Consider the following 23,974-nt stretch of genomic DNA (forward strand, 5'->3'; position numbering starts at 1 on the left):
TACTACGTCTTAAAACGCCACTGGACAGTATTCAATGTCTCAAATTTGCACATTTACTAAAAAATACCAAACTATTGAAAACAAGAGGCAATACTCAAAGGAGCCCTTCAAAAACTATTAAAACAACGATCATTTACAGTTTACATAAAAATCTAATTCAAAACAATGATGTTCTTCCCGCAAAAAATTCGTGTAGCGCATCATATTAAAAATTCACCCTTTTTTCCCTTTGTCAAATCTCCTTTTAGCCCTTTTGTTTAGCACGCATGATTGACATCGACATTATTTTACTTTTTCCTGCATAAATTTGTTCATACGTTTGGTGGATATTCCCTACTGTTGATTTTATTCATTCAAATCAATCTTTCAAATCATTCGATTGTTTTGATGGTTTTCATTGTTCCTGATCTCACCACAAGTGACCTTATTTGCTGTCTTTTGTCTTTATTTTCTCTTTTGATAAATCTTGATTTCTGAATCGAAAGAACTTTTAATTAATCTGTTTATAGCAACTGCTTTAATTTGATTGACTTCGCTTTAATTTGCTCTAATTCATTTCGTTTAGTTTTCCTTGTATCTTCAAGGTGAATAAAGGAGTGCACTAGAGATGTAACAAGTGTCTTAGCTACATTACATCCTTTTCATTACCTTGATGAGGTTGACACACTTGAAGAAGTTGACGCAGAGCTTGACGTCGACGCACTAACAGAGAATTAAAAGATTTCAAGCGTCAGAAAGGGAGTTAAGAGTTTTTCAGTTCAGTCTTTGAAGGATAATAGAATTAGATAAGAGTGTGATGCAAAAAATTCTTATAAAAATTCTTCATACCTTGAGGAGGTGGACACACTTGATGAACTTGAAGTAGACACACTGAAACAAAAACAAAAAAATCAGCCATCATCTTACACTAAGCTATAAAATGTCACATGAAAGAGGTCTCATAAATTTTGCCTAACGAACCATGGTGTTTTTACCAGCGATTATGATAAGGCACGCATTTTAATATAGGCTAGAGGGGCTTGCAACCGTGATGAATAATGAATGGTATATCTCTATTTCAAGTGCTAAAATCTATTTACAATGGAATCTATAATTCTATACTCCTAACATATGTCGATTACAATAAAATTTGAAATATGAATACATTCATATGTAATACTAGTAAGGCATTCAACCTGGTTTAAAAGTGGGTGTGGTATCAGCTTAATTATAATGAAGCATTAAGATTTTCACTTCAAATTGTGAGAATTTTGGTTCAAATTATGACAAATAAAAAGGTCTTAACTGAATATATGCGGTAAATACCTCGTTGTAGTTGGTGTGGAAACAGATGACGATGTCGACACTGACGATGATGTCGAAGCGCTTGATGATGTTGATGCCGATGACGATGTCGAAATGCTCGATGACGTCGAAATTGACGACAATGTTGAAATACTTGATGATGTCGATACTGACGACGAAGTTGAGGCACTTGACAATGTCGATGCTGATGATGAGGTTGAGGCGCTTGATGATGTCGACACTGATGATGATGTTGAGGCGCTTGTTGACACGGAGGACGATGTTGAAACAGAACTAGATGTTGTCACACTAAAAATGACAGAATTGATGAAAGAGAATGTTCACTGTTACGATGTTATGGTATTAGTGTAAACAATTAAAAGATAAGAAACAAACTCTTTTTTCAAAACAATGTACTTAACCAGCTTTCGATAATAAATTTAAAGCTAGGTTCCTCTTTACCTTGACGAGGTTGACACACTCGACGATGTTGATGCTGAACTTGTTGTTGACACACTAAGAGAAAGTTGCAAGATTCAGTAGAATTAAAAACTGGAGCGAAATTTTCTATTTGTTGCCTTTGCAGTTATGATCTGGTTTATTCTAATTTATTAACCTTATCTGTGAATTGAAGAATTTTTTTTATACCTTGAGGAAGTTGACACGCTTGAAGAACTTGAAGTAGACGCACTAATGAGGAAATAGAAAATTGAAAATATATGAATCACAATTTAAGTTTTGCTTAAAAGTTCTAAACGAGGGAAGGTTGCCCTCTCGGTGGTAGTCCGGTTTATTGAAAGCAAGAATGAAGAGCAGTGGTATTTTTAAGTACTTTGTTAACCACTGTTGCAAAAGGAAATTTTTTTTATTTTAAAATGTGTGTGCTAAAAAACCAGGTAGTCCGAAAGCCAACATTGTGCACAATGGTGGAATAATATTTCTTTCAACTCTCTTGAACCCCGACAAAATGGGCGCATCTTTTGTGTTATAATATTGTAATTTTCACGACCTGTGTTGAATTTCATTTGCACGTGCTACTAGACTCATTATATATTCAGTTTCGTTTGTACCTTCGAGGCACTTGATAGAGATTAAATGTCTGTTCAGTAACTGTTTGAACGTGTGGATCGCTGTGTTATTACATTTTGTATCCAAACTAGATAAATTCAGTCAGTACCTCGTCGTAGTTGGTGTCGAAACAGATGATGATGTTGACACTGACGATGATGTTGAAGCGCTTGATGATGTTGATGCGGACGATGACGTTGAAATACTTGATGATGTAGAAATTGACGACGATGTTGAAATACTTGATGATGTCGATATGGATGACGAAGATGAGGCACTTGATGACGTTGACGCAGAACTTGATGTAGAGACACTGAAATATGTTTTACGATGTTTCAGAAAATAATAATTAATTCATTTAAAATCTATCGAATAAGAAAACATAGAATAAATATACTGAGACTCTTGTTTGAGAGGCCAAAATGTGACTGATTAGCAGCAAAAATAACTGTAACCAATAGCTAACTCAACGATAACGCAAGTAGAGATTAACAAATATTTACTTTGTTCATTGTGTTGAAAATCAAAACGGTTTTAAATAAACCATATGTATTCTTTAAAAAATGAAAATTTAAAAAGATTGTGTGTTGTATTAAATGCATTTCTGCGATATAACATAAAAAAATCCAAAACTAACCTTGAAGAAGTAGATGCACGAGATGATGTTGAAATTGACGATGATGTGGATACGGAACTTGTTGTAGAGAAACTGAAAACCGACAAAAAAAAACTTTCAGAGAAAACTAAGGACAAAAGTCAATATATCTATTTCGTAATGACTAAGTCAAGGCCGAAAAAAAATTACCCCTAAAATAAAATGTCATTCGTACCTGGTCGTATATGGTGTTTAAACACTCGATGACATCGGCAAAAAAAAGATATTCACACCATTTAATTATGATAAGCATTGCAATGAATATGAATGGAATGATCAAGTTAGTGTTGAAACGACTGATAATAAGAACGATGGACCCTGATTAAATTTGCACTGAATTAAATAATACAAAACCACAATGTTCTTCGTTACCTTGATGAGGTTGACACACTTGACGAAGATGACGCAGAACTTGATGTTGACACACTGAAAAAAAATTAGGATTTTAAGCGTCGGAAAGGCAAACAAATGATTTTGGGTTCATAATGCCCTTGAAATATCAACTTTAAGAGCTCCTCACAGCTAAGAACACTACTGAACTAGTAGTAGAAAATAGGACCTGAAAAAAATTCAGGCCCGTACAGGATTTGAACCCATGACCTCTGCGATACCGGTGCAGCGCTCCATCAATTGAGCGAACGAGCCAACTGGGAGCTGATCAATATGTTGGGTCCAAATAAACCATCCAAGTGATGAATAATGATTTTAGATATATGAAATTCATATATTTGCAATGTGAAGAATCAAATTAAAGAGCTCCTCGCAGCTGAGAACACCACTGAACTAGTAGTTGAAAAGAGGACCATCTAAAGCTGTGACTGATGCACAGTCACGTGTACACAAATTCTTAATACCTTGAGTATGTACTTTTCAGTCAAAGCTGTTGGGAAGTGTCTCAAATTATGGAACTATTCAGTAAATACCTGGTTGTAGTTGGTGTCGAAACAGAAGATGATGTGGACACTGATAAAGACGTTGATGCACTTGAAGATTTTGATGTGGATGCCGATGATGATGTCGAAATGCTCGATGACGTGGAAATTGATGACGATGTTGAAGCGCTTGATGACGTGGAAATTGATGAAGATGTTGAAGCGCTAGATGATGTTGATGCAGACGACGATGTTGAAGCACTTGACGATGTCGACACTGATGACGAGGTTGAAGCACTTGATGATGTTGACACAGACGATGATGTCGAAATGCTTGATGACGTCGACACAGAACTTGATGTAGAGACACTATGGAGAGATCAATCACTGTTACAGAAAACAGCATCTCTCCTGACATCTGATACATAATCACATCAACAACTCGACAATAGATTCTATTGAAAAATTTTTTGTTTAACTACTGTAATGAATTTTTAGTTTTCAACTTGATATCGATAACAATTTGGGCCAAGAATTTGATGTAGAAATACTAACGTACAATAAAACTTGATTAACAGAGAGATAAATGCATTGGTTAGGATATGTTTTTCAGTGAAAGAAATGTTGACATCTCTGGAGGTTTTTAAACAAAAAGTCTCCCCGTCTTAACACACTTAAAGAAAATTAAAAGATTCGATTGCGCTAAAGGCATATGAAGTATGACTTTGATCTATGACCAGTAAATTATCAATCAACAGGTTATTTTGTTCAAGTATAACTATTATTTATCTAGCGACTTTATGATCAAAACACTGAAAATACATTTTACTCTCAACATACTACTTACCTTGAGGAGGTTGACACACTCGACCTCGATGATGTATAAGTCTCACTACAAATATAATTATACAAAGATATAAGAAATTCATTATAAATGTTTAGGGGTAATATTCAATCATTACTAGGTTGTAGATGATAGCCATTTCTATCATGAAGCAAGTTGGCTGTATGTACCTCCGTATTTGCAACTCTTGTGAAACGAATGAGGCATGAAATCTACTATTTTATTTCCGTATGCAGACCAATTTCATCTAATCTCCTACGACCATACTGAATTGTCAACGTTTAAGTAAAGAAAAGCATAACTCAAATACAATAATTGATATATTCAGACCGTACCTTATTGTGCTTGACTTGGACGCACTCAACGTCGTTGACACTGATGAAGATGTCGAAGCACTGGATGAAGTTGATGCCGATGATGACGTTGAGATACTTGATGACGTTGATATTGACGAAGATGTTGAAACACTTGATATTGTCGACACTGACGACGATGATGAAGTACTTGATGATGTCGACAATGACGATGAGGTTGAAGCACTTGATGATGTTGACAATGACGATGATGTTGAAACACTTGATGATGTCGACAATGACGACGAGGTTGAAGCACTTGATGATGTTGACAATGACGATGATGTGGAAATGCTTGATGACGTCGACACAGAACTTGATGTAGAGACACTGTTGAGAGATCAACTACTGTTACATAAAACAGCCACCTTCCCGACATCTCATATATAATCACATCAACGACTCGATGATAGTCTCTATTGAAAAATTTTTTTTCTTGAACGACTGAAATGAATTTTTAGTTTTCAACTAGATATCAACGACAATTTGGACCAAGAATTTGATGTAGAAATACTAAAGTACGATGAAACATGATTTACAGAGGGATGAATGCATTTGCTAGGATATGCAAATTCTTTTAAAAGATATGTTGACCTCTCTGGAGGTTTTTAAACAAAGAAAATCTCCGTCTAAAAAATTTAATCTATACCTGGTCGTGGTTGGTGTTGAAATACTCGAGGACGTTGACGCCGATGATGACAAAGAACTAGACGTTGACACGCTGAAAACGATGATGTAAATGGCTACATCTTAGCAGTGTATAAGCGTTACATAAAATGACAGAAAGTGTTCAAAGCAATGTACTTAACCAAATATAGATAAAGCGACAAACCAATCTATGTATATATGAAAAAAGGCGATGGAAAACAATCGTCATTTCTTACCTTGACGAGGTCGACACACTTGATGACGTTGATGCTGAACTTGATGTTGACACGCTTAAACAAAATTAAAAGATTCGATTGTGCTAAAGGCATATGAAGTATGACTTTGATCTATGACCAGTAAATTATCAACCAACAGGTTATTCTGTTCAAGTATAACTATTATTTATCTAGCGACTTTATGATCAAAACACTGAAAATACATTTTACTCTCAACATACTACTTACCTTGAGGAGGTTGACACACTCGACCTCGATAATGTAAAACTCTCACTACAAATATAATTATACAAAGATATAAGAAATTCATTATAAATGTTTAGGGGTAATATTCAATCATTACTAGGTTGTAGATGATAGCCATTTCTATCATGAAGCAAGTTGGCTGTATGTACCTCCGTATTTGCAACTCTTGTGAAACGAATGAGGCATGAAATCTACTATTTTATTTCCGTATGCAGACCAATTTCATCTAATCTCCTACGACCATACTGAATTGTCAACGTTTAAGTAAAGAAAAGCATAACTCAAATACAATAATTGATATATTCAGACCGTACCTTATTGTGCTTGACTTGGACGCACTCAACGTCGTTGACACTGATGAAGATGTCGAAGCACTGGATGAAGTTGATGCCGATGATGACGTTGAGATACTTGATGACGTTGATATTGACGAAGATGTTGAAACACTTGATATTGTCGACACTGACGACGATGATGAAGTACTTGATGATGTCGACAATGACGATGAGGTTGAAGCACTTGATGATGTTGACAATGACGATGATGTTGAAACACTCGATGATGTCGACAATGACGACGAGGTTGAAGCACTTGATGATGTTGACAATGACGATGATGTGGAAATGCTTGATGACGTCGACACAGAACTTGATGTAGAGACACTGTTGAGAGATCAACTACTGTTACATAAAACAGCCACCTTCCCGACATCTCATATATAATCACATCAACGACTCGATGATAGTCTCTATTGAAAAATTTTTTTTCTTGAACGACTGAAATGAATTTTTAGTTTTCAACTAGATATCAACGACAATTTGGACCAAGAATTTGATGTAGAAATACTAAAGTACGATGAAACATGATTTACAGAGGGATGAATGCATTTGCTAGGATATACAAATTCTTTTAAAAGATATGTTGACCTCTCTGGAGGTTTTTAAACAAAGAAAATCTCCGTCTAAAAAATTTAATCTATACCTGGTCGTGGTTGGTGTTGAAATACTCGAGGACGTTGACGCCGATGATGACAAAGAACTAGACGTTGACACGCTGAAAACGATGATGTAAATGGCTACATCTTAGCAGTGTATAAGCGTTACATAAAATGACAGAAAGTGTTCAAAGCAATGTACTTAACCAAATATAGATAAAGCGACAAACCAATCTATGTATATATGAAGAAAGGCGATGGAAAACAATCGTCATTTCTTACCTTGACGAGATCGACACACTTGATGACGTTGATGCTGAACTTGATGTTGACACGCTTAAACAAAATTAAAAGATTCGATTGTGCTAAAGGCATATGAAGTATGACTTTGATCTATGACCAGTAAATTATCAACCAACAGGTTATTCTGTTCAAGTATAACTATTATTTATCTAGCGACTTTATGATCAAAACACTGAAAATACATTTTACTCTCAACATACTACTTACCTTGAGGAGGTTGACACACTCGACCTCGATAATGTAAAACTCTCACTACAAATATAATTATACAAAGATATAAGAAATTCATTATAAATGTTTAGGGGTAATATTCAATCATTACTAGGTTGTAGATGATAGCCATTTCTATCATGAAGCAAGTTGGCTGTATGTACCTCCGTATTTGCAACTCTTGTGAAACGAATGAGGCATGAAATCTACTATTTTATTTCCGTATGCAGACCAATTTCATCTAATCTCCTACGACCATACTGAATTGTCAACGTTTAAGTAAAGAAAAGCATAACTCAAATACAATAATTGATATATTCAGACCGTACCTTATTGTGCTTGACTTGGACGCACTCAACGTCGTTGACACTGATGAAGATGTCGAAGCACTGGATGAAGTTGATGCCGATGATGACGTTGAGATACTTGATGACGTTGATATTGACGAAGATGTTGAAACACTTGATATTGTCGACACTGACGACGATGATGAAGTACTTGATGATGTCGACAATGACGACGACGTTGAAAAGCTTGAGGAAGAAAGTGACGACAAAGTTGAAGCACTTGATGATGTCGATACAGACGACGATGTTGAATAGCTTGAGGAAGAAAGTGACGACGAAGTTGAAGCACTTGATGATGTTGACAGTGATGACGATGTTGAAAAGCTTGAGGAGGAAAGTGTTGACGAAATTGAAGCACTAGATGATGTCGACACTGACGACGAGGTAGAAGCGCTTGAGGAAGAAAGTGACGACGAAGTTGAAGCACTTGATGATGTCGACACTGATGACGATGTTGAAAAGCTTGAGGAGGAAAGTGACGACGAAGTTGAAGCACTTGATGATGTTGACGCTGATGACGATGTTGAAAAGCTCGAGGAAGAAAGGGACGACGAAGTGGAAGCGCTTGAGGAAGAAAGTGACGATGAAGTTGAAGCACTTGATGATGTGGATACTGATGAAGATGTTGAAAAGCTTGAGGAGGAAAGTGACGACGAAGTTGAAGCACTAGATGATGTTGACACTGATGACGATGTTGAAAAGCTCGAGGAAGAAAGTGACGACGAAGTTGAAGCACTAGATGATGTCGACACTGACGACGATGATGAAGCGCTTGAGGAAGAAAGTGACGACGAAGTTGAAGCACTTGATGATGTGGATACTGATGAAGATGTTGAAAAGCTCGAGGAAGAAAGTGACGACGAAGTTGAAGCACTAGATGATGTTGATACTGATGACGATGTTGAAAAGCTCGAGGAAGAAAGTGACGACGAAGTTGAAGCGCTAGATGATGTCGACACCGATGACGATGTTGAAGTGCTCGTTGAGATTCCCGAAGAACTGGCGACCAAATAAAAAATCGTTTTGATGGATGAGATATCTATTTATTTTATTTTTTTATTACAGTTTATTCCATCTAACAGAACAAATGTAATATCATTAATATTACTTGCAAAAATAATTAAGGTAAAATAAAAACGTTACAATTGTGAAAGAAACAATATAACAATATAGTGCAAAAATATAAATTCGCATTGTTGTGGAATGCATGCATAAGGCATATCATGCATAAGGTCAGAAGCTTTTCCACTAATATTTACTTTTTTTCTTAAGATGATTCTTAATTTTTCATTTTCCGTCAATTAATAAAATAAACGCGTCAACACTGCTTGCTTTGGAATTTTTTTTGGGGGGGTATAAATAATATTTTGCCTATAATAAACACTCATAGTAATTGGTTTTTGTAGTTGTTCCAAATAATTTTCCGAAGTGCGATAAAGATAACATGCATGCATATTTTACAATAAACCGATTAACAGCTTCCGAAAAAAATTCTTGATTGTAGTGAAATACCTAGAAAATGTGGAGAATAGTGACTGACAAATTGTGATATAAAACCTTTTTCCCTCGCTTTGACCATATGTGCATAAGTCTTCTCGGTGACATTTAGTCTATGCTGTAACTTAAAATCAAATTGTCGTATTTTTTTCTTTACATGCTTTGCCAATTGCTGTAAAATTTGATTTCCAATCGATGCTTTCTTTTTTGTATTTCATTACAGACGGTCAGTGTTTAGTAAAGGGATAAAAGAAAAAGTTATTTCTGCAACTGTAAGGCTTCCTGGCCTTAAAAATCTGGCTATGCGTAGTTGATGTTCATGTAACGGTATATTTCTTAGGAATTCCATTACCATCCAGGTTACCTTGAGTAAAAATGTTTAAAGAAAAGCTATTTCCATCAATACGATGGAATAAAGTCAAATAGTTAAATAGAGTTAGATTTATGACCATTGCCATTTTTGTAAAGGTTCATCTAGTCCAGGATGTTTTTCGAACAGTCCACTATATTGTTGCAATAGTTTTTCAAGTTTCTGCGACATTCAAGTCGGATGTTAAAAACCTTGAGATCCGGGTTAAACGCACAGATTTAGATGAAGTATGTGGATCCGGCACCTGAAAACTGGTGCACGACATTTACTTTTTATTGTTTCTTGTTCCAAATAAAACTAAAACGGCTAGAAGCCGTGTATACAAACATGAGTCAGTTATACGTAAACATTGAAAAGAATGTCCCACATGCAATCACTCGAATTTTTTTTACTATTTGTGGAATTATTTCAATAGTTATGCATCTTCGTTACTAAATATTTGTCAAAAAGATGACAGCCTTGAAGAGAAAAACCCTTTTTTTCTACGAACGTAACTATCATTCAAAAAATTAGTCAATAAAAAAAATGAAAGCTTATTATTTACAATCGTTAATCAAAATAAACTAAAGACTCCAATGTATGATTTTCGTGTTGTGATTGGAGTTGAGTGAGAATAGAAGGTGCTTTGTGAACTCACCTGGAATACAATGAAAAAACTGTTTCGGAGGATTTCGAAAAAGTGTACGTTGAGGGAAACCTCGTTGACACCTTTGATTCTGTCTGAGATTTCTGGGTAGAGAGAGGACTTGAGGTCGATACACTATAAAAGGAAAAATCATTACTCACGTAAATTTTGTGCATTTTTTTATTCTCTTATTAGTTCCAAAAACTATCCGAACTTTGATATCTGATAAAACGCTACTATGCAAAAGTTCTTTAGGCCCTTTAGATGTGAACAAAAAAATCAAATCGAACTGCGAAAGCAACAAAATCAATCGGAAAACATACAAGCACAGAAGTGTTTAATAGCTATATTGCATTGAAGCATTGATGTCAAAGTATGCCCATATTACCTTGACGAGGTTGATACACTCGAAGATGTCGACACTGACGACGAGGTTGATACACTCGAAGATGTCGACACTGACGACGAGGTTGATAAACTCGAAGATGTCGACACTGACGACGAGGTTGATAAACTCGAAGATGTCGACACTGACGACGAGGTTGATACACTCGAAGATGTCGACACTGACGACGAGGTTGATACACTCGAAGATGTCGACACTGACGACGAGGTTGATACACTCGAAGATGTCGACACTGATGACGAGGTTGATAAACTCGAAGATGTCGACACTGATGACGAGGTTGATAAACTCGAAGATGTCGACACTGATGACGATATTGAAGTACTTGATGACGACGGTGATGATGAGGAGACACTGAAATATCGATTGTGACCTCGTCAGTTTTTCCATCACTCATGATAATGCACATTTTAAAATTCAAAATCTTTCCTAATCAGAATTGGTATTTGAAAACCATAGTGACTAAACTTCTAATGCAATGGTGTAGTTATGCACAGTTGGGAATAAGATACCCATAAGGAAAAAAATTCATCATACCTTGATGACGATAGGCTTGACGAAGAAATGCTAAAGAAAAAAATAGTGATTTATTCTCTCCTTAGAATCATCAATATCAGCAATGTACATCAGTGTCAAATTCCAGTTTTACAGATGTGTTAAACTGTTATGTTCTATGGAAGAAATAAGCCTTAGGGTTTACACAAATAATGGTGTCCATTTCGTAATTTTTATCAATAACAAAAATATACGATCACTGCTTACTTAAAGCGAAGGAGTTTTAAATTTTTTCTACCTTGTACTTCCTGATGACAGTGAGGTGGAGACAGTTGTAGAAGACGCACTGGTGGAAAGTGATGATGTGGAGTATGTAGAGCTTTGTGGGCTGCTGGAACTTATAATAAACAAAATAAAATAATAAACTTATTAAGATTATTTAGGAGGTAGCTAACAAACATAACAGAGAAGTATACTGCCTCTCGCATATTCACGTATTTCCTTCTCTTCTTTAGCCATGTAAGTATACATAGTTCTGATTCCTTTGTGCCCTACATCCATAGGGCACTTGAAAACAACCTTGTCTATGAAAGAGCTTCTAGCGATTGAAGTAGGATAATACACCATAACACGAATTTTGACCTTTTCTATTCTATTTCTTTAAGTGTTTACCAAAGGTTATTGAGATATTTAAGAGTGGATATATCTTTGGGAACCTTAGCTTTTATTTTTGCTATCGTTGTTTTGTAATGATGAGGAAATGTCTCACAGTCGATACTGACGACGATGTCGATGAACTCGACGACAACTGGTGTAACTTAATTTGGATTGAGTATAATCATTTACCGTTACACGTACCTTGAAGACGTTGACGCTGAAGAGGACGTGGAAACAGAACTTGAAGTTGATGCACTAAAAGTAAACAAACCCATTGTGAGCATCGGATTCCTTCAAAAGCTGTTTTAAAATAAGAGGGTAAGTTTCTGAAGAAACTGTACTGCTGCTGTGTGAAAATATAACAGGGTAATTTGGTATTATAAACTGAGTTTATAACCTAAATTGGCCACCGTAAATAGTTTCGAACTTTAGCCCTTCGTCAGAGCGAATAGCGAAGGGCTAACGTTCGGAACGTCAGCTTTGAAACTCTTTACAATGGCCAATTTACGTTATTAACGCTGTTTAAAATGTTTGATATTACGCTCTAATCCAAGCAAAGTAAAGTGAGCATTTTCCAGTCTGGGACATAGTATAATTTTGGATTAGAGCTTCTTCTACCCTGTTGCAGCTGGTGTTGAAACACTTGATGAAGTCGTTACCGACGGTGAAGTCGACGCAGCAAGAACCAAACAAGACTTCTCAGATGTGAGTTGCTTATAAAATTGCAGTTTATTTGTTGTTGTTGTTTTTGGAATTTCTGTCATTTACCAACTTTAAAATATGATTAGAGTCAATCTTGCCTCCTTTTTTTTTTTTTTTTTTCATAGATATAACATTATCATTGGAAAGCTTCACGAAGCCTTGAAATAAACAGCAGTGGTTAAATTAGAGATGTCGAGGTATACAATTCTGATGCTGGAATCAAACTGGAGTCAAAAATTTGAGGAGTGATTCCGTTTCAGACTAAATGCATGCCTTTCAATCTATTTAAATATAGTATATGCAGATTATCCTTTGTTGCCAGATATGAGTATCAAAATGTTTAGATAAGTTTATGCTATATTTCACTATTTTTATACTCTTTCTAGCTAAATTTAAGTGATTATATTCTATTCTAGAATTCTTTGTAATTTTACTGTGGTAATGGTAATGGTAATGGTAATGGTAATGGCCAAATCGACAGCTTTCGCTTTTTTGGTAACCATAAACTTTTCCCTTATTTCCTATAATTCTCCATTTCTTACAAGTTTATGATTTTTTTAAAGTACGTGAAATGTGTGTAGCTGAAGCGTAAATAAATATAAATAAATAAAATTGTAAAAAAATGGTATTACCTTGAAGAAGTTGATACAGACGAGGATGAGGATGCTGATGAAGATGTCGAAATCGAACTTGAAGTGGACACACTGAAATGAAAGATTTTCAGCGCGAGCTTTGAATGAGAAAATTATTTTAAAATATCTCTTAATCTGAAATGGCAAAATTTACTGATGCTGGATTGGTCGCCCTTGCAGAACGCAACCGTGTAAAAAATTCAAAGATAGACATTTGAAATAGGCATTCGCCAGTTTCCTTAGGTGTACACATTTTATTACCTTGATGATATTGAAGACGAAGTGGAGATTGAACTGTTTAAAAGAAAAAGAAAAAGAAAACAAAACTTATCGGAAGAATTTCATGGTTGATGAAGACAGGTTGGTTGATTATAAAAAAGAAATTAGAATATTGGAATATTAATATAACCTTAAAAATTAAGTCTCGCCTCTAACTAAAATTATTTTCACATGTATCAGTCAAAGAAATACATTTTGAAAAGCAGCAAACTTTATTACCTTAATGATATTGATGACGAAGTGGAAATTGAACTCGACGTAGATACGCTTTAAAAAAAGATAGAGAAAAACCATTTGATTGGAGTTCTCAAAGAAGGTAACATAGTACTGTACAATGGGCCGAGGGCATAGAGGGTATGTACTTCTGCTGCTCCGCTTCTGTATTAACTCATCTTAATTTTTAAACCTTTTTCTAATTCTAAAAATCATATAATATTTAATATTTATATGATATGTCTATATTTGATATTTAGATTTTATTGTCCATATGTATTTCGATGGTTTTTTATATATGTATCAAGTGCTCATTTGGTATATTTGTCGCAGTTTCCTAAATCAGTTTTCAGCTGCTAAATATACAAACCCAAGGTTATTTATAAAGTGAACATTCGTGAAGAAGGTGGAGTCACAAACTAAAATTGATCGGAAAATGAAGTGGTGCAACCTCTAGAAAATTTGTAAGTAACAATGTAACAGTCAAAACAGTTATTTTTAGTTTAAAATCTCTGCCGTCTTGCACGATGATTGTGAAGTTGAAGATTACAGCCTTAAGTTAATCTTATCAATCCCTAACCAAGCCAGCTCCTTGCAGCTTTTATTAAACATTTTGGCGTTTTTCTCCATTACCAAGCTTATCTATTCTTTGAAAATGTAGTGATCTGCTCGATGCAAATAGGTTTCAACATCTCATATTGTATAATAACCCCTTTCTTACCGAGCGTGAGGATTGCCCAAGGTCATGGCAATACGAACCGAGCGCAGTGAGGACCGCACAAAAACTACCTAGGGCAATATTTCTACATACGGCTGTAGCAATTTTAATAAGTAGTTTACTATATGACAGTCGAAGTCAACTTGTTTATTTTCTGGCTTTCGCGCACAAAAAATAAAAGGCCCATGACCGTTTGCATGGAAACAGTCCATATGGCAAAAAACTGAGTCAATAAGAATCATTTACCTCCAGGCTACCCTCCCATATAGTAATGTACCTTACATGGTTCTATACCAACCTTGTACTTGACATAGATGAACTACTAGTGGACGTACAAGGCCGGTCGCAATCACCCTTCTGCTCAACGCATTTCTTTCCATTGAAGTATGTCCCATTAGGACATGAACAACCCTCAACTCTTGTTCCACGACAGCATCTTTCGTTCGCTACAGGACATTCGTCATTTATTTCGCAAGCAGAAGGAATGGTAATGTTTGCTTCATATCCACCACTGTTTGCGCAGGGTCGGCAACAAGGAAGCTCTGTTAAAATATGGACCAAATTTATGCTGATTGTTAGAGAAATTTTTAATTAATTGTTGAAAGTAATCCAAGATTGCACCGATTTTGTCTATTTTTGCCACCTTATTGGTTTAGTACATTTACCCTAATTGCTATGTTGATTAGAGCTGAACCAATTGCGACCTATTCACCAACGTTTTGAACATTCTAAATTCCAAGTCGACCTGGAAACAGTAGATAAGAAGAGACACCTCGTGAAATCAGTGTCCACTGCTGAAATCTCATCCCATAATGTTTCCTTACACTTCAGGTAGAATGCTTCATTTCATTTTTCATTCATCATTATCCTAGAAGGTTGGAATTTCATTGATTTTGGTCATTCCATCAAATGGTGCTCTAATGAACGAAGGACACTGTCAATAGCTCGCAAAATCAATGATTTAAACTAATAGTGGAGGTAAGAGTTGCAATGCTGCATACCCTTTGCGGACTGACATCAAGACATGACAGCCTGTCTATTCCAGAATGGCATAGACTTATAAATGACAACGTTGACGCATCCAAGCTAAAATGTCCCCAGGCTAACTTTGAAAAAGAGGGAGTATACCATTTGATATCTATATCTGGCTTTAAAAAAGTAAACACGCGGACCCCGCCATTCAATTCAAATGTCAGAAAACAAAGCACTGCGTTCACAAATTGTCGCTGCTTTGGTAATCCGTCCTTCTGTTTTCATTGTGCCTGCTCTTCAAGTCTGATGAAACGATTCGAGTGTAGCTCTTCATTGAGCTTGGTGATAGCTAGGGGGTGTTTGAAATGACTACGTGCACGGTCGGATTTTGTAGGAACACAATAAAAAAAGATAAATCTCAATTTTCTCTTGGAACCTTAAGACACGACCAGTGTCATAACTTCATTCAAATTTTTAAATATAGCGGAGAGAAAAAATATATTTCAGGAGTTTAATAATCTTTCTTTGTTTTCTAACGAGGCGAGTTGATTGGATAGAAACATCATATAGCAGAATTATTTTTAAATGTCACTCTATCCAGCACTTACCACAAAATCCTTCTCGACGCCACGTGATTGAGATTCCATGCTGATTACAAGCTCTCACATAGGTGGCAATAGCCGCACAGTAGCATGCACAGTCGCCTCCTTTGTTGCACAAACATGTTTCGTGAATACAGGCGTCATAATATGCCTGTGGTGGAACAACCGCGTGACAGGCGGAAAAGTTCTTGTCCGACATGAGCATTCCACATCCTGCATAGAAAAGTGAGACAGACCAAGGATTAATTTTGTATCTATAATGGTAATTGGACCGAGGAGTCCAATTCGGTCTGTAATCATACCAGTGATTAACAAAATCGGACGACCGCTAAGCGGGAGTCCGATTTGTTAATCACGAGTATGGTTACAGTTAGAATTGGACGACAAGAAGTCTTGTTACCGATGAATCAAAACTGTGACAAAATTTGAGAAAGAAACTAGAAACGGGGTATACGTTTTCAGAAAAAAACAACAACAACAGCTAACTGGGGAAATGCGAGACAACAGCGCGCGCACGTTACGCTTACACAAGTATGACATTTCAATTGTCCCTTTAACTGCCCTGTTACACTGTCCAATTACAAGCAGGACGCGTTCACTGTCCTATAACACTGTCCAATTATAAGCATGGCGCGTACGCTGTCCTACGAGTGCTCAAATCGGGCTGGTGATAACCAATAACATTCGAGAATCTTGTTATAGTTTTGATTACTACATGTAATAAAAACTTTGATATAAAGGGTGGTCATAGTCAAAGAAAAAAGACCAGTTTTCAATTGAGTGTCGAAAGTAATACTGCATTGCTTTACTCCGCTCTAAAATTCGTCCAGAAACTTTGCACTACTTTCTCAACCAATCACATGCACGCGTTTTCCTGCACTTTGGGCAGTTCGCTTTGTTATTACTAAACGAGAGTGAATGTATGAAAGTCATATATTTGAACTGTGGATAAAGACGTGAATATGAAAGCGATCTTCGCAGTAATGAACACTACTTGAGAAGTAATGAAAATAAGACGAGTTTTGTTTGGCTCTTTAGGGTATTTTCCCTTATTTATTGCCCGTAGTAATTACTTCGGTTTTGCTTTTACAATATCATATACTTGTTTTTGAGCATCTCTGTAAACATCTCTAGGGAAACTTGGAAATTTATAAATATAAAACTTTCTGAGTTACTTCATATTTTCCAATGTTTCCTAACTTTTCGATTAACCTATGTTGCCATTGCCGTCATTGTTCATTCGAAAATCGTGGCTGTATTATAGTAATAAACAACTCCCTGATCCATGGGACACCAGAGATGAGAGCTAGAGCAATTTAGGGATACTAAGACACTGGTGAACACTGGTTAAGTTTCCTTTATAAAATACCCTTTCAGCTCACCTTTTACTGCCCAACTCAATCGGTCAGTGTTATTTACACACACTTGCCAATAATCGGCGCTTACACTATTTTCGCATACAGGGTCAGCGCTACTCCTCCAACTATCACCAAATTCTTTAGGGGTTTTCGCGGGTTCGTAATTCCGTAACATAACGTCATCCCCATCCTTTCCGTTAAAGTTACCGCAAATTCCAACGAGTTTATCTTGATTTTTAAACTTGGAATTGGGGGTAATGTAGACTCGGTTACCTTTGTCGAATTTCACCTGTAGTAAGAGACGGAGAATAAACAAATTCAAAGTTGTGATATAACGGTAATATGAGACCTTCACGCAGTTGAACAAAACGATGCTCAAATTCTACATAATTTTCTCATTCCATAGCTTATCAAATCTTTTCGAATAACTAGCTGATGATCGGTTAGGGTTTGTCAGCCTCAACCTTCAATTTTCAATCCCAGTTCTCAAGTTTTTACCAAACAGGAATTCTGAATTTCAATCATGATTGACCGCCGAAGATAGAAGAAGGCGGCTGTTACGATGAAACGGCCAAAACATCTCGAAATAAAAACAAATAAATCTAAACCAACTGCAATGATAGTCCTTATGACCTGCAGAAACTGGCTATTATTAAAACATCTGAGTACTGCTCCACATAAAGCTTAAAAGGAGAACTCTGCAAAATGTGATTAATCAGGAAAATAAAGTTACAACAATTTTGACAAACCTCAAACAAGGGTTTGAAAGGCTCGTTCGGGTTGAACACCCGCACGATGATAAATAATCCCATGCTGAAAATCTCTGCATTGTCTAACACACTTCTGGTGCATGGTTCAGGGTAGGTCCCAGGTACATATTGTGTAGACGAGTCTTCGGTTTCGATTTTTATAGTCCTCTGAAAGAGTTCGATTGATCCTTCTCCTGTTTCAATCACTACTTTCTTACACATTTGCAGCTCTAGTGAGTCCACGCATGGCTCGTTTGCAACGCTGACCGTATTTTTGGTGCCCTTTATCAGCATGAGTTGGTATTCGCAGAGTTCGAGGCTACTAAATCTGATCCATCTGCCGTCAAATGTTCGGTAATGCTCCTGACCGAACGCAGCGCATTCGTATTCAGGTAGTGGATCAACACCAGGCTGAGGAATCCATGTTCGTGCGCCAGAACATTTGCTTTAGGAAAAGACAAGATTAGTCGTTATGATTAAAAGAATCACCTTGGAATGTGTTCTCTCTTAGGCTTTTAACTCAAATTTCACAATAGTTACGCTACTTATATTTTATTCCATTTAAACAGTTCGCTATATTCGTCACTAGAATGATTCAGAACATGGTGAAGCGCAGTAAGACCCCTTGAAAATAACAAACTAGACTCTCCCTTACTCCTTTTTCCCCACCACCTACATCCTACCTTTGACGTACTAGTACTTACGTTGAACATTCCAATGGTGAAGGTTCGCCTTTTTCGTAATATTCATTTTCGTGGATGCATCCACATTGGTCCTTCTGGACGCACTTCTTTTTGTATTCATTCCAGTAAAGACCATCCTTGCAGTGGCATCCAGGTTTGTTATCCACCGGAACGCCATATTCCAAACCCAAACAAGTACGTCCAAATGAATTGTACACCTGATCCTCGGCTTCACACTCAACTAGAAGGTTTCATACAATGTAAAAGAGTTCGTGTTAGATTTAAAAAAAACTTGCAATAGACCTTGAGCTCGATTGCTGTTTCCATGAGTCAATTGATGTCATTAAAAGCATCATTTTCAAATTCGGTGCTTTGGGAATACTGTATGATTAAAATTCATAAGTCTGCATTTTAGAATCAAGGCATGGGTTTGGTTTACGGTGACTACTGAAGGGCTTGATCTAACAATCGAATAACGTAGCGGTCAAACATCGGGCATGCACAGATCGACTGAATTTAGCCAACAGGGCGCCAAAATTATGCGCATGATTTTCAAGGAATAACCAACAACCAGAATAACGCAAATTATGAGAAATTATGAGAAATTGACCAACGTTTAAAACAACTGTCAAATAAGTCAAACAGGGCAAAGAAAACTCGACACTCAAGACCAAGCTTTTTGATAACGAGAAAAAATAACGGTTTACCATTTGGTTTCGAGCTTCATCGAAAAAGTTATATGCTTTAAAACACAGACGGGAGACTTAGATGCACAGCCATTTCCTGTGACGAAGGGAAAACGGTCAATCGCCGAGATACCATTACAACGATGCATTGTATATGTTAATGATATTCATTCCTAGCGATTTTTGTCCCCTATTTTTTACAATCTTTCTTCTTTGATGTCGTTTTATGCTTAAAAGTAAAATATACCAACCCGGATGTTCCGCACATTCATCTTCTTCAATACACTCGTTTCCCCTCAGAACCGTGCCGTTCTTTTTACAAAAGCAACCTTCTATGCATCCACGACTGAAAAGGAAGAAGGAAATAAAACGAGCAGTTTTTACTTGCTAAAAATAAACGAAAAGGTCATGTTTTTTGAGGAGCTGTGCGGAAGTACTGTACACTTTATTTTAATAGTCTTGTTATGGTTTGGTTAGCTTTACAGAGTAAGCCCTTCCCTGAAACTATGAAGTAGGATAAGACTAAAACTTTCGTAGTGAAAACCAGAAGCTACAACAAGAACTTGAATAGGTAACCTCTTCTTTTTGTTCATCGCTTTTCTCTCCGTAAATGAAAATTACCTATCCACCGCCCTGATTAGCCTTTTTATGGTATTGGCGGTGAGAGAGTATGTTTAACTTTGTATTTCCGTAAACAGTCATTGTGACTCAGAAGAAACGCCTGAGTATAACAGCTTTGCCGAATTTATTGCTACCTCAACTTTATGGGAAAATAAGTTGTTTCTGAGCTGCTAAGTAAGCATGACCGTTAAATGAAAGGTAAATGCACAATGACCGAAGGCTCACACTCACAAGTACGCTAAAACCCTTTTACTTCATCAGATTTGTTTCCAGAAGGTAATCAATGCTGTTCCAAACTCGTAAAATGTACATTAGATGACTAGGGCTCAGATGGGCTTTGTGCAGCTGACATGTCAATTGTGAGGATATGACATACCTTGAATCCATTTAACTAACAAATTTTTAAGATTATTTAGCAGATCTGTCAGCTTGAATCGGCCGGATTGAATGACGTTGCTGGTTTTTAGATAACTGAGATACTGCAAGCGACTTAATTGGCCTCTGACTAGGGTTTATTGGTTTATTGTTTGAAAAATCTTACATATTTGGTCAATGAACGGTAGACCGTCAACCCCACTCAGATTTTTTTTTTTTTTTTTTTTTTAATGGTATAAACAATGCAGTATAATGTAATAGACCAAAAGGAACATGAAATATTAACAAATTATCGTTTTTCCTTCGTAACTGGTTTTGTGTTCAACCCTATACCCGCTTGAATTTCAAGGTTGGTCTTAGAAGGTAAGTCCTTGCCTGTACTTTGCTATTTTGGGGCGAACCTAAAACACCTGTAAGCTACAAAGCTGTGAGACTTACTTCTGGCAAGCTTGTTTGTTTTTAAGATCCCCACATGTCTGCGGGCAAGTTGCATCACAGTATCTGAACTCTTGATCACTTGGACAACTCGCTGCAAGAAGAAATAAAGTAAGCTGGCAGAAAGCAAAGAAGGACAGAGAAACCCATTTTAGCAGATCATGTACATGAACGAGCTGACTCGGTTGTGCTTCATTCAAACTTTGTGTTGAACTCTTCATCAAACTGATATTGGAAGAGCTAGTAATTATTTGATCGCACTCGAGTGAGTTCAAGGTTTTTGGCGTATTTGGCAAAGACTTGTTGTTGTTAACTTCCCATTTGAGAAAATGAGAAAAATTTAATGTTGGAGACAATCTCGCTCCTCTTCAAATGAAAACATCTTCGGAAGTTACCTGTGTAGGACCTTCATTTGAACACGAGAATGAAAACATAAAAAGAATCAAAATAAAAGATTTACGTACGCTCTTGACATAGATCTATGACCTCTCTTCGTTGCCTCCATTTGAGCACCACAACACCTTTATCTCCGCAAGCTTTGGCGTATCCGGCTATGACGTCGCATAGACTAACAGAGTGCCTACAATAAGCTTCTACGGCATTTTCGTAAAAAACTTCTTTTGGCACCTCTGACCAGCAGGCTTGAAACGGACTGTCTCCGTTAATTAGAATAGAGGCGTGCTTTTCGGCTGCAGGTTCAAGCTCATAATTCCGTCTGCAATAATCCAACTGTGTGGGACTAGCGAGGGCAGGGTCGTCTCCCAGTTGATTTTCCATGCATTTATCTGAATTTTCATCGTAGAAGTTCAACCATTTCTTTAAGAACTCGTTCGGTGTGGCGGCTTCCCCCTTGTCGGGTTTGCGGAAATCATCGTTGCCGTTTCCGTTGAATGTACCGCACAGACCACATGTCTGATTTTGTAGATCAGGAGACACGGATAAAAAAAGGTTTTGATCGGTTGCGGTCATTTGAAAATAGCGAGTGGACAACACTACACTCTTTCCACCAACGTTTTCCACGGCCATATCTTCATCCAAGGAACCGTGGGTTACAAAGATTTGGGGATCTGATTTGAGTTTCCTGACAATTTTTATAGCTGTTTTATTTTCACCAAAAATAACATCTATGTCTTGACTATTGCAGAACGGACGCACGATGGTTTCCTCGCAATCAGTGTTTTTTATTCTGATATCAAATTCAGATTGTTCGTTGTGACAGTGTCGCAGCAAATGAAACTCACAATCCATTGGGAAAACCCTGTACCTTTGGCCATCAAACGTCTTGATATTGGTACTTCCCAGAATGGTACATTCACCTTTTAAAAAATCCACATTTCAAACAGCTTACAAGTGCTATTTCATTGTAGCATTAGTTTAGTTATCTTGCCTTGTCTTATTTTTGTCTACTTTTGTCTAGGTTTCAAGTCAAATGAGTACGATCTCGTTTTTTATCACTTCTACCGACCAAACCAATACAATATCTCAACAAAGCTATATAATCTTTTAGAAGAGAAAGACGGATCTAAGTAAACGGCAAATAACCTACACCGCTTTAAGAAACTAAAACTGGCAGCTTCGCTAAGGAAAAAACACCATAATGACGACAAGTTCAAACTTAATCAAGTCTTGATAATGAAGAAGAGTTTGTTATTTAATAACTTTATTACCAAATAATATTCCCTATTCATCATTTTGATTTCTCAGTCGGCCACTCTTCGCCTGAGTTCTTTAGTCTCCAATCTTGACCGAGGAGACAAACGAGCTTAAGCATAGGAAATATGACATAATACCCACCTCTACAAGGAATGGAAAAACAAGTCCACTTTCCTCCTTCGCACTTGCTGGAAAATGGAAAATACTTTTATAAGAGATGTTAAGAGGAAAGTGAAATTCTTTAACACGTTTGGAAACGAGGGTTTCCTCTCTCCCGGATTAAACACAAAGTCATCTATTTGTAGAAATTGCAGCTCACCAGAACATTTAGTGGTATGTTGAGTAGGTAACTTGACTAACGGAATAACACAAGTTACGAAGTTGGAAATACCGGCGCTCACTTAAAGGAATGGATATTTTCGCTGCCCAAAATTTGAGTCTCCAGAATATAACGTAAAGGTAAAGTTTCAGATAGAAGCCATGGTTTACTTTTTTTCGGAAAATTGCATGTTTCTTAAAGAATATAAGATGTTGCAAATTCCGTTTTAGAAAATAGTTCCGTCTTAATTGAAATACTACCACTCAACGACTTTTGTCTTTAGGCTTGATATTTTAAGAAACGAACTTTTAAACGTATCAGATTTTTCCCTTGGTCACGAAGAATACTTGGACGGTTTAGCATTCGGGTCAAATCCCGCTGATAACTAGCTTACACTGTTTGCCATCATAACTCGAGTTCAGCTATTGTTAAAGAAGGCGGATGGTTTGCTTCCGATTCTTGCTAAACAGTTTCGAATATTATTTCATATTTATTTATGTAATCAAGTCGAAACCAAATACGCTGCGTTAGAGCTGTTCAGCTTACCAGGCTTCGCAATCTTCGTAACGAAAGTCTCCGTGTTCATAACGTGTGTTATCGTGGTAACAGGAGCATTGAGACTGCTTCACGCACTTCTCTCCGTCGTGCCACATCTCAGCGGGACAAGTGCAACCTGGCAGGCATTTAGCGGAGCATTTTAGTATGTCCACATTTTTGCATGTTCTAGGACATCCACTGGCACATTCGCTGTACTCCATAGTTGCTGGACAGGTTTTTTCTGAGTGGCGAAAGAAAACAACACTCTTCAGATGGCTTATAAATGCAACCGCACACTTATTCGTCTAAGCGAACGAATTATTTGTAAATTCCTGGGTAACTAGTTGATTGAGCTGTCACCAACCAGCCAACTGACTGACTGACTCAGCA

At 36.8% G+C, this 23,974-nt stretch overlaps 1 protein-coding gene across 41 annotated transcripts in view; it reads right to left on the reverse strand.

Annotated features, from left to right (window-relative positions):
- Positions 1 to 23,974, reverse strand: part of LOC113671094 (uncharacterized) — a 95,163-nt gene that overhangs the window by 61,633 nt on the left and 9,556 nt on the right. For 37 of the 41 annotated variants that reach the window (XM_089194539.1, XM_089194540.1, XM_089194522.1 and 34 more), the window contains exons 8-44: positions 23,594 to 23,825; positions 22,870 to 22,916; positions 21,540 to 22,391; positions 21,079 to 21,169; positions 19,896 to 19,990; positions 18,980 to 19,199; positions 18,276 to 18,720; positions 17,551 to 17,815; positions 16,175 to 16,381; positions 14,893 to 15,136; positions 13,883 to 13,930; positions 13,646 to 13,678; positions 13,385 to 13,456; positions 12,252 to 12,305; positions 11,692 to 11,790; positions 11,436 to 11,465; positions 10,881 to 11,252; positions 10,505 to 10,627; positions 7,983 to 8,999; positions 7,651 to 7,695; positions 7,423 to 7,476; positions 7,188 to 7,259; positions 6,521 to 6,868; positions 6,189 to 6,233; positions 5,961 to 6,014; positions 5,726 to 5,797; positions 5,059 to 5,406; positions 4,727 to 4,771; positions 3,931 to 4,248; positions 3,380 to 3,433; positions 2,990 to 3,061; positions 2,462 to 2,665; positions 1,933 to 1,974; positions 1,747 to 1,800; positions 1,306 to 1,593; positions 829 to 870; positions 649 to 702 (exon numbers count right to left, since the gene is read on the reverse strand). In XM_089194539.1, coding sequence (XP_089050665.1) covers positions 649 to 702; positions 829 to 870; positions 1,306 to 1,593; positions 1,747 to 1,800; positions 1,933 to 1,974; positions 2,462 to 2,665; positions 2,990 to 3,061; positions 3,380 to 3,433; positions 3,931 to 4,248; positions 4,727 to 4,771; positions 5,059 to 5,406; positions 5,726 to 5,797; positions 5,961 to 6,014; positions 6,189 to 6,233; positions 6,521 to 6,868; positions 7,188 to 7,259; positions 7,423 to 7,476; positions 7,651 to 7,695; positions 7,983 to 8,999; positions 10,505 to 10,627; positions 10,881 to 11,252; positions 11,436 to 11,465; positions 11,692 to 11,790; positions 12,252 to 12,305; positions 13,385 to 13,456; positions 13,646 to 13,678; positions 13,883 to 13,930; positions 14,893 to 15,136; positions 16,175 to 16,381; positions 17,551 to 17,815; positions 18,276 to 18,720; positions 18,980 to 19,199; positions 19,896 to 19,990; positions 21,079 to 21,169; positions 21,540 to 22,391; positions 22,870 to 22,916; positions 23,594 to 23,825 — 6,757 coding nt within the window. The remainder of the gene's footprint in view (positions 1 to 648; positions 703 to 828; positions 871 to 1,305; positions 1,594 to 1,746; positions 1,801 to 1,932; positions 1,975 to 2,461; positions 2,666 to 2,989; positions 3,062 to 3,379; positions 3,434 to 3,930; positions 4,249 to 4,726; positions 4,772 to 5,058; positions 5,407 to 5,725; positions 5,798 to 5,960; positions 6,015 to 6,188; positions 6,234 to 6,520; positions 6,869 to 7,187; positions 7,260 to 7,422; positions 7,477 to 7,650; positions 7,696 to 7,982; positions 9,000 to 10,504; positions 10,628 to 10,880; positions 11,253 to 11,435; positions 11,466 to 11,691; positions 11,791 to 12,251; positions 12,306 to 13,384; positions 13,457 to 13,645; positions 13,679 to 13,882; positions 13,931 to 14,892; positions 15,137 to 16,174; positions 16,382 to 17,550; positions 17,816 to 18,275; positions 18,721 to 18,979; positions 19,200 to 19,895; positions 19,991 to 21,078; positions 21,170 to 21,539; positions 22,392 to 22,869; positions 22,917 to 23,593; positions 23,826 to 23,974) is intronic. The other 4 variants (XM_089194513.1, XM_089194525.1, XM_089194530.1 and 1 more) reach the window with 4 other exon arrangements.

Source organism: Pocillopora damicornis, chromosome 14, assembly GCF_964200805.1.
Source record: "Pocillopora damicornis chromosome 14, jaPocDami1.2, whole genome shotgun sequence".
Classification (NCBI taxonomy): domain Eukaryota; kingdom Metazoa; phylum Cnidaria; class Anthozoa; order Scleractinia; family Pocilloporidae; genus Pocillopora; species Pocillopora damicornis.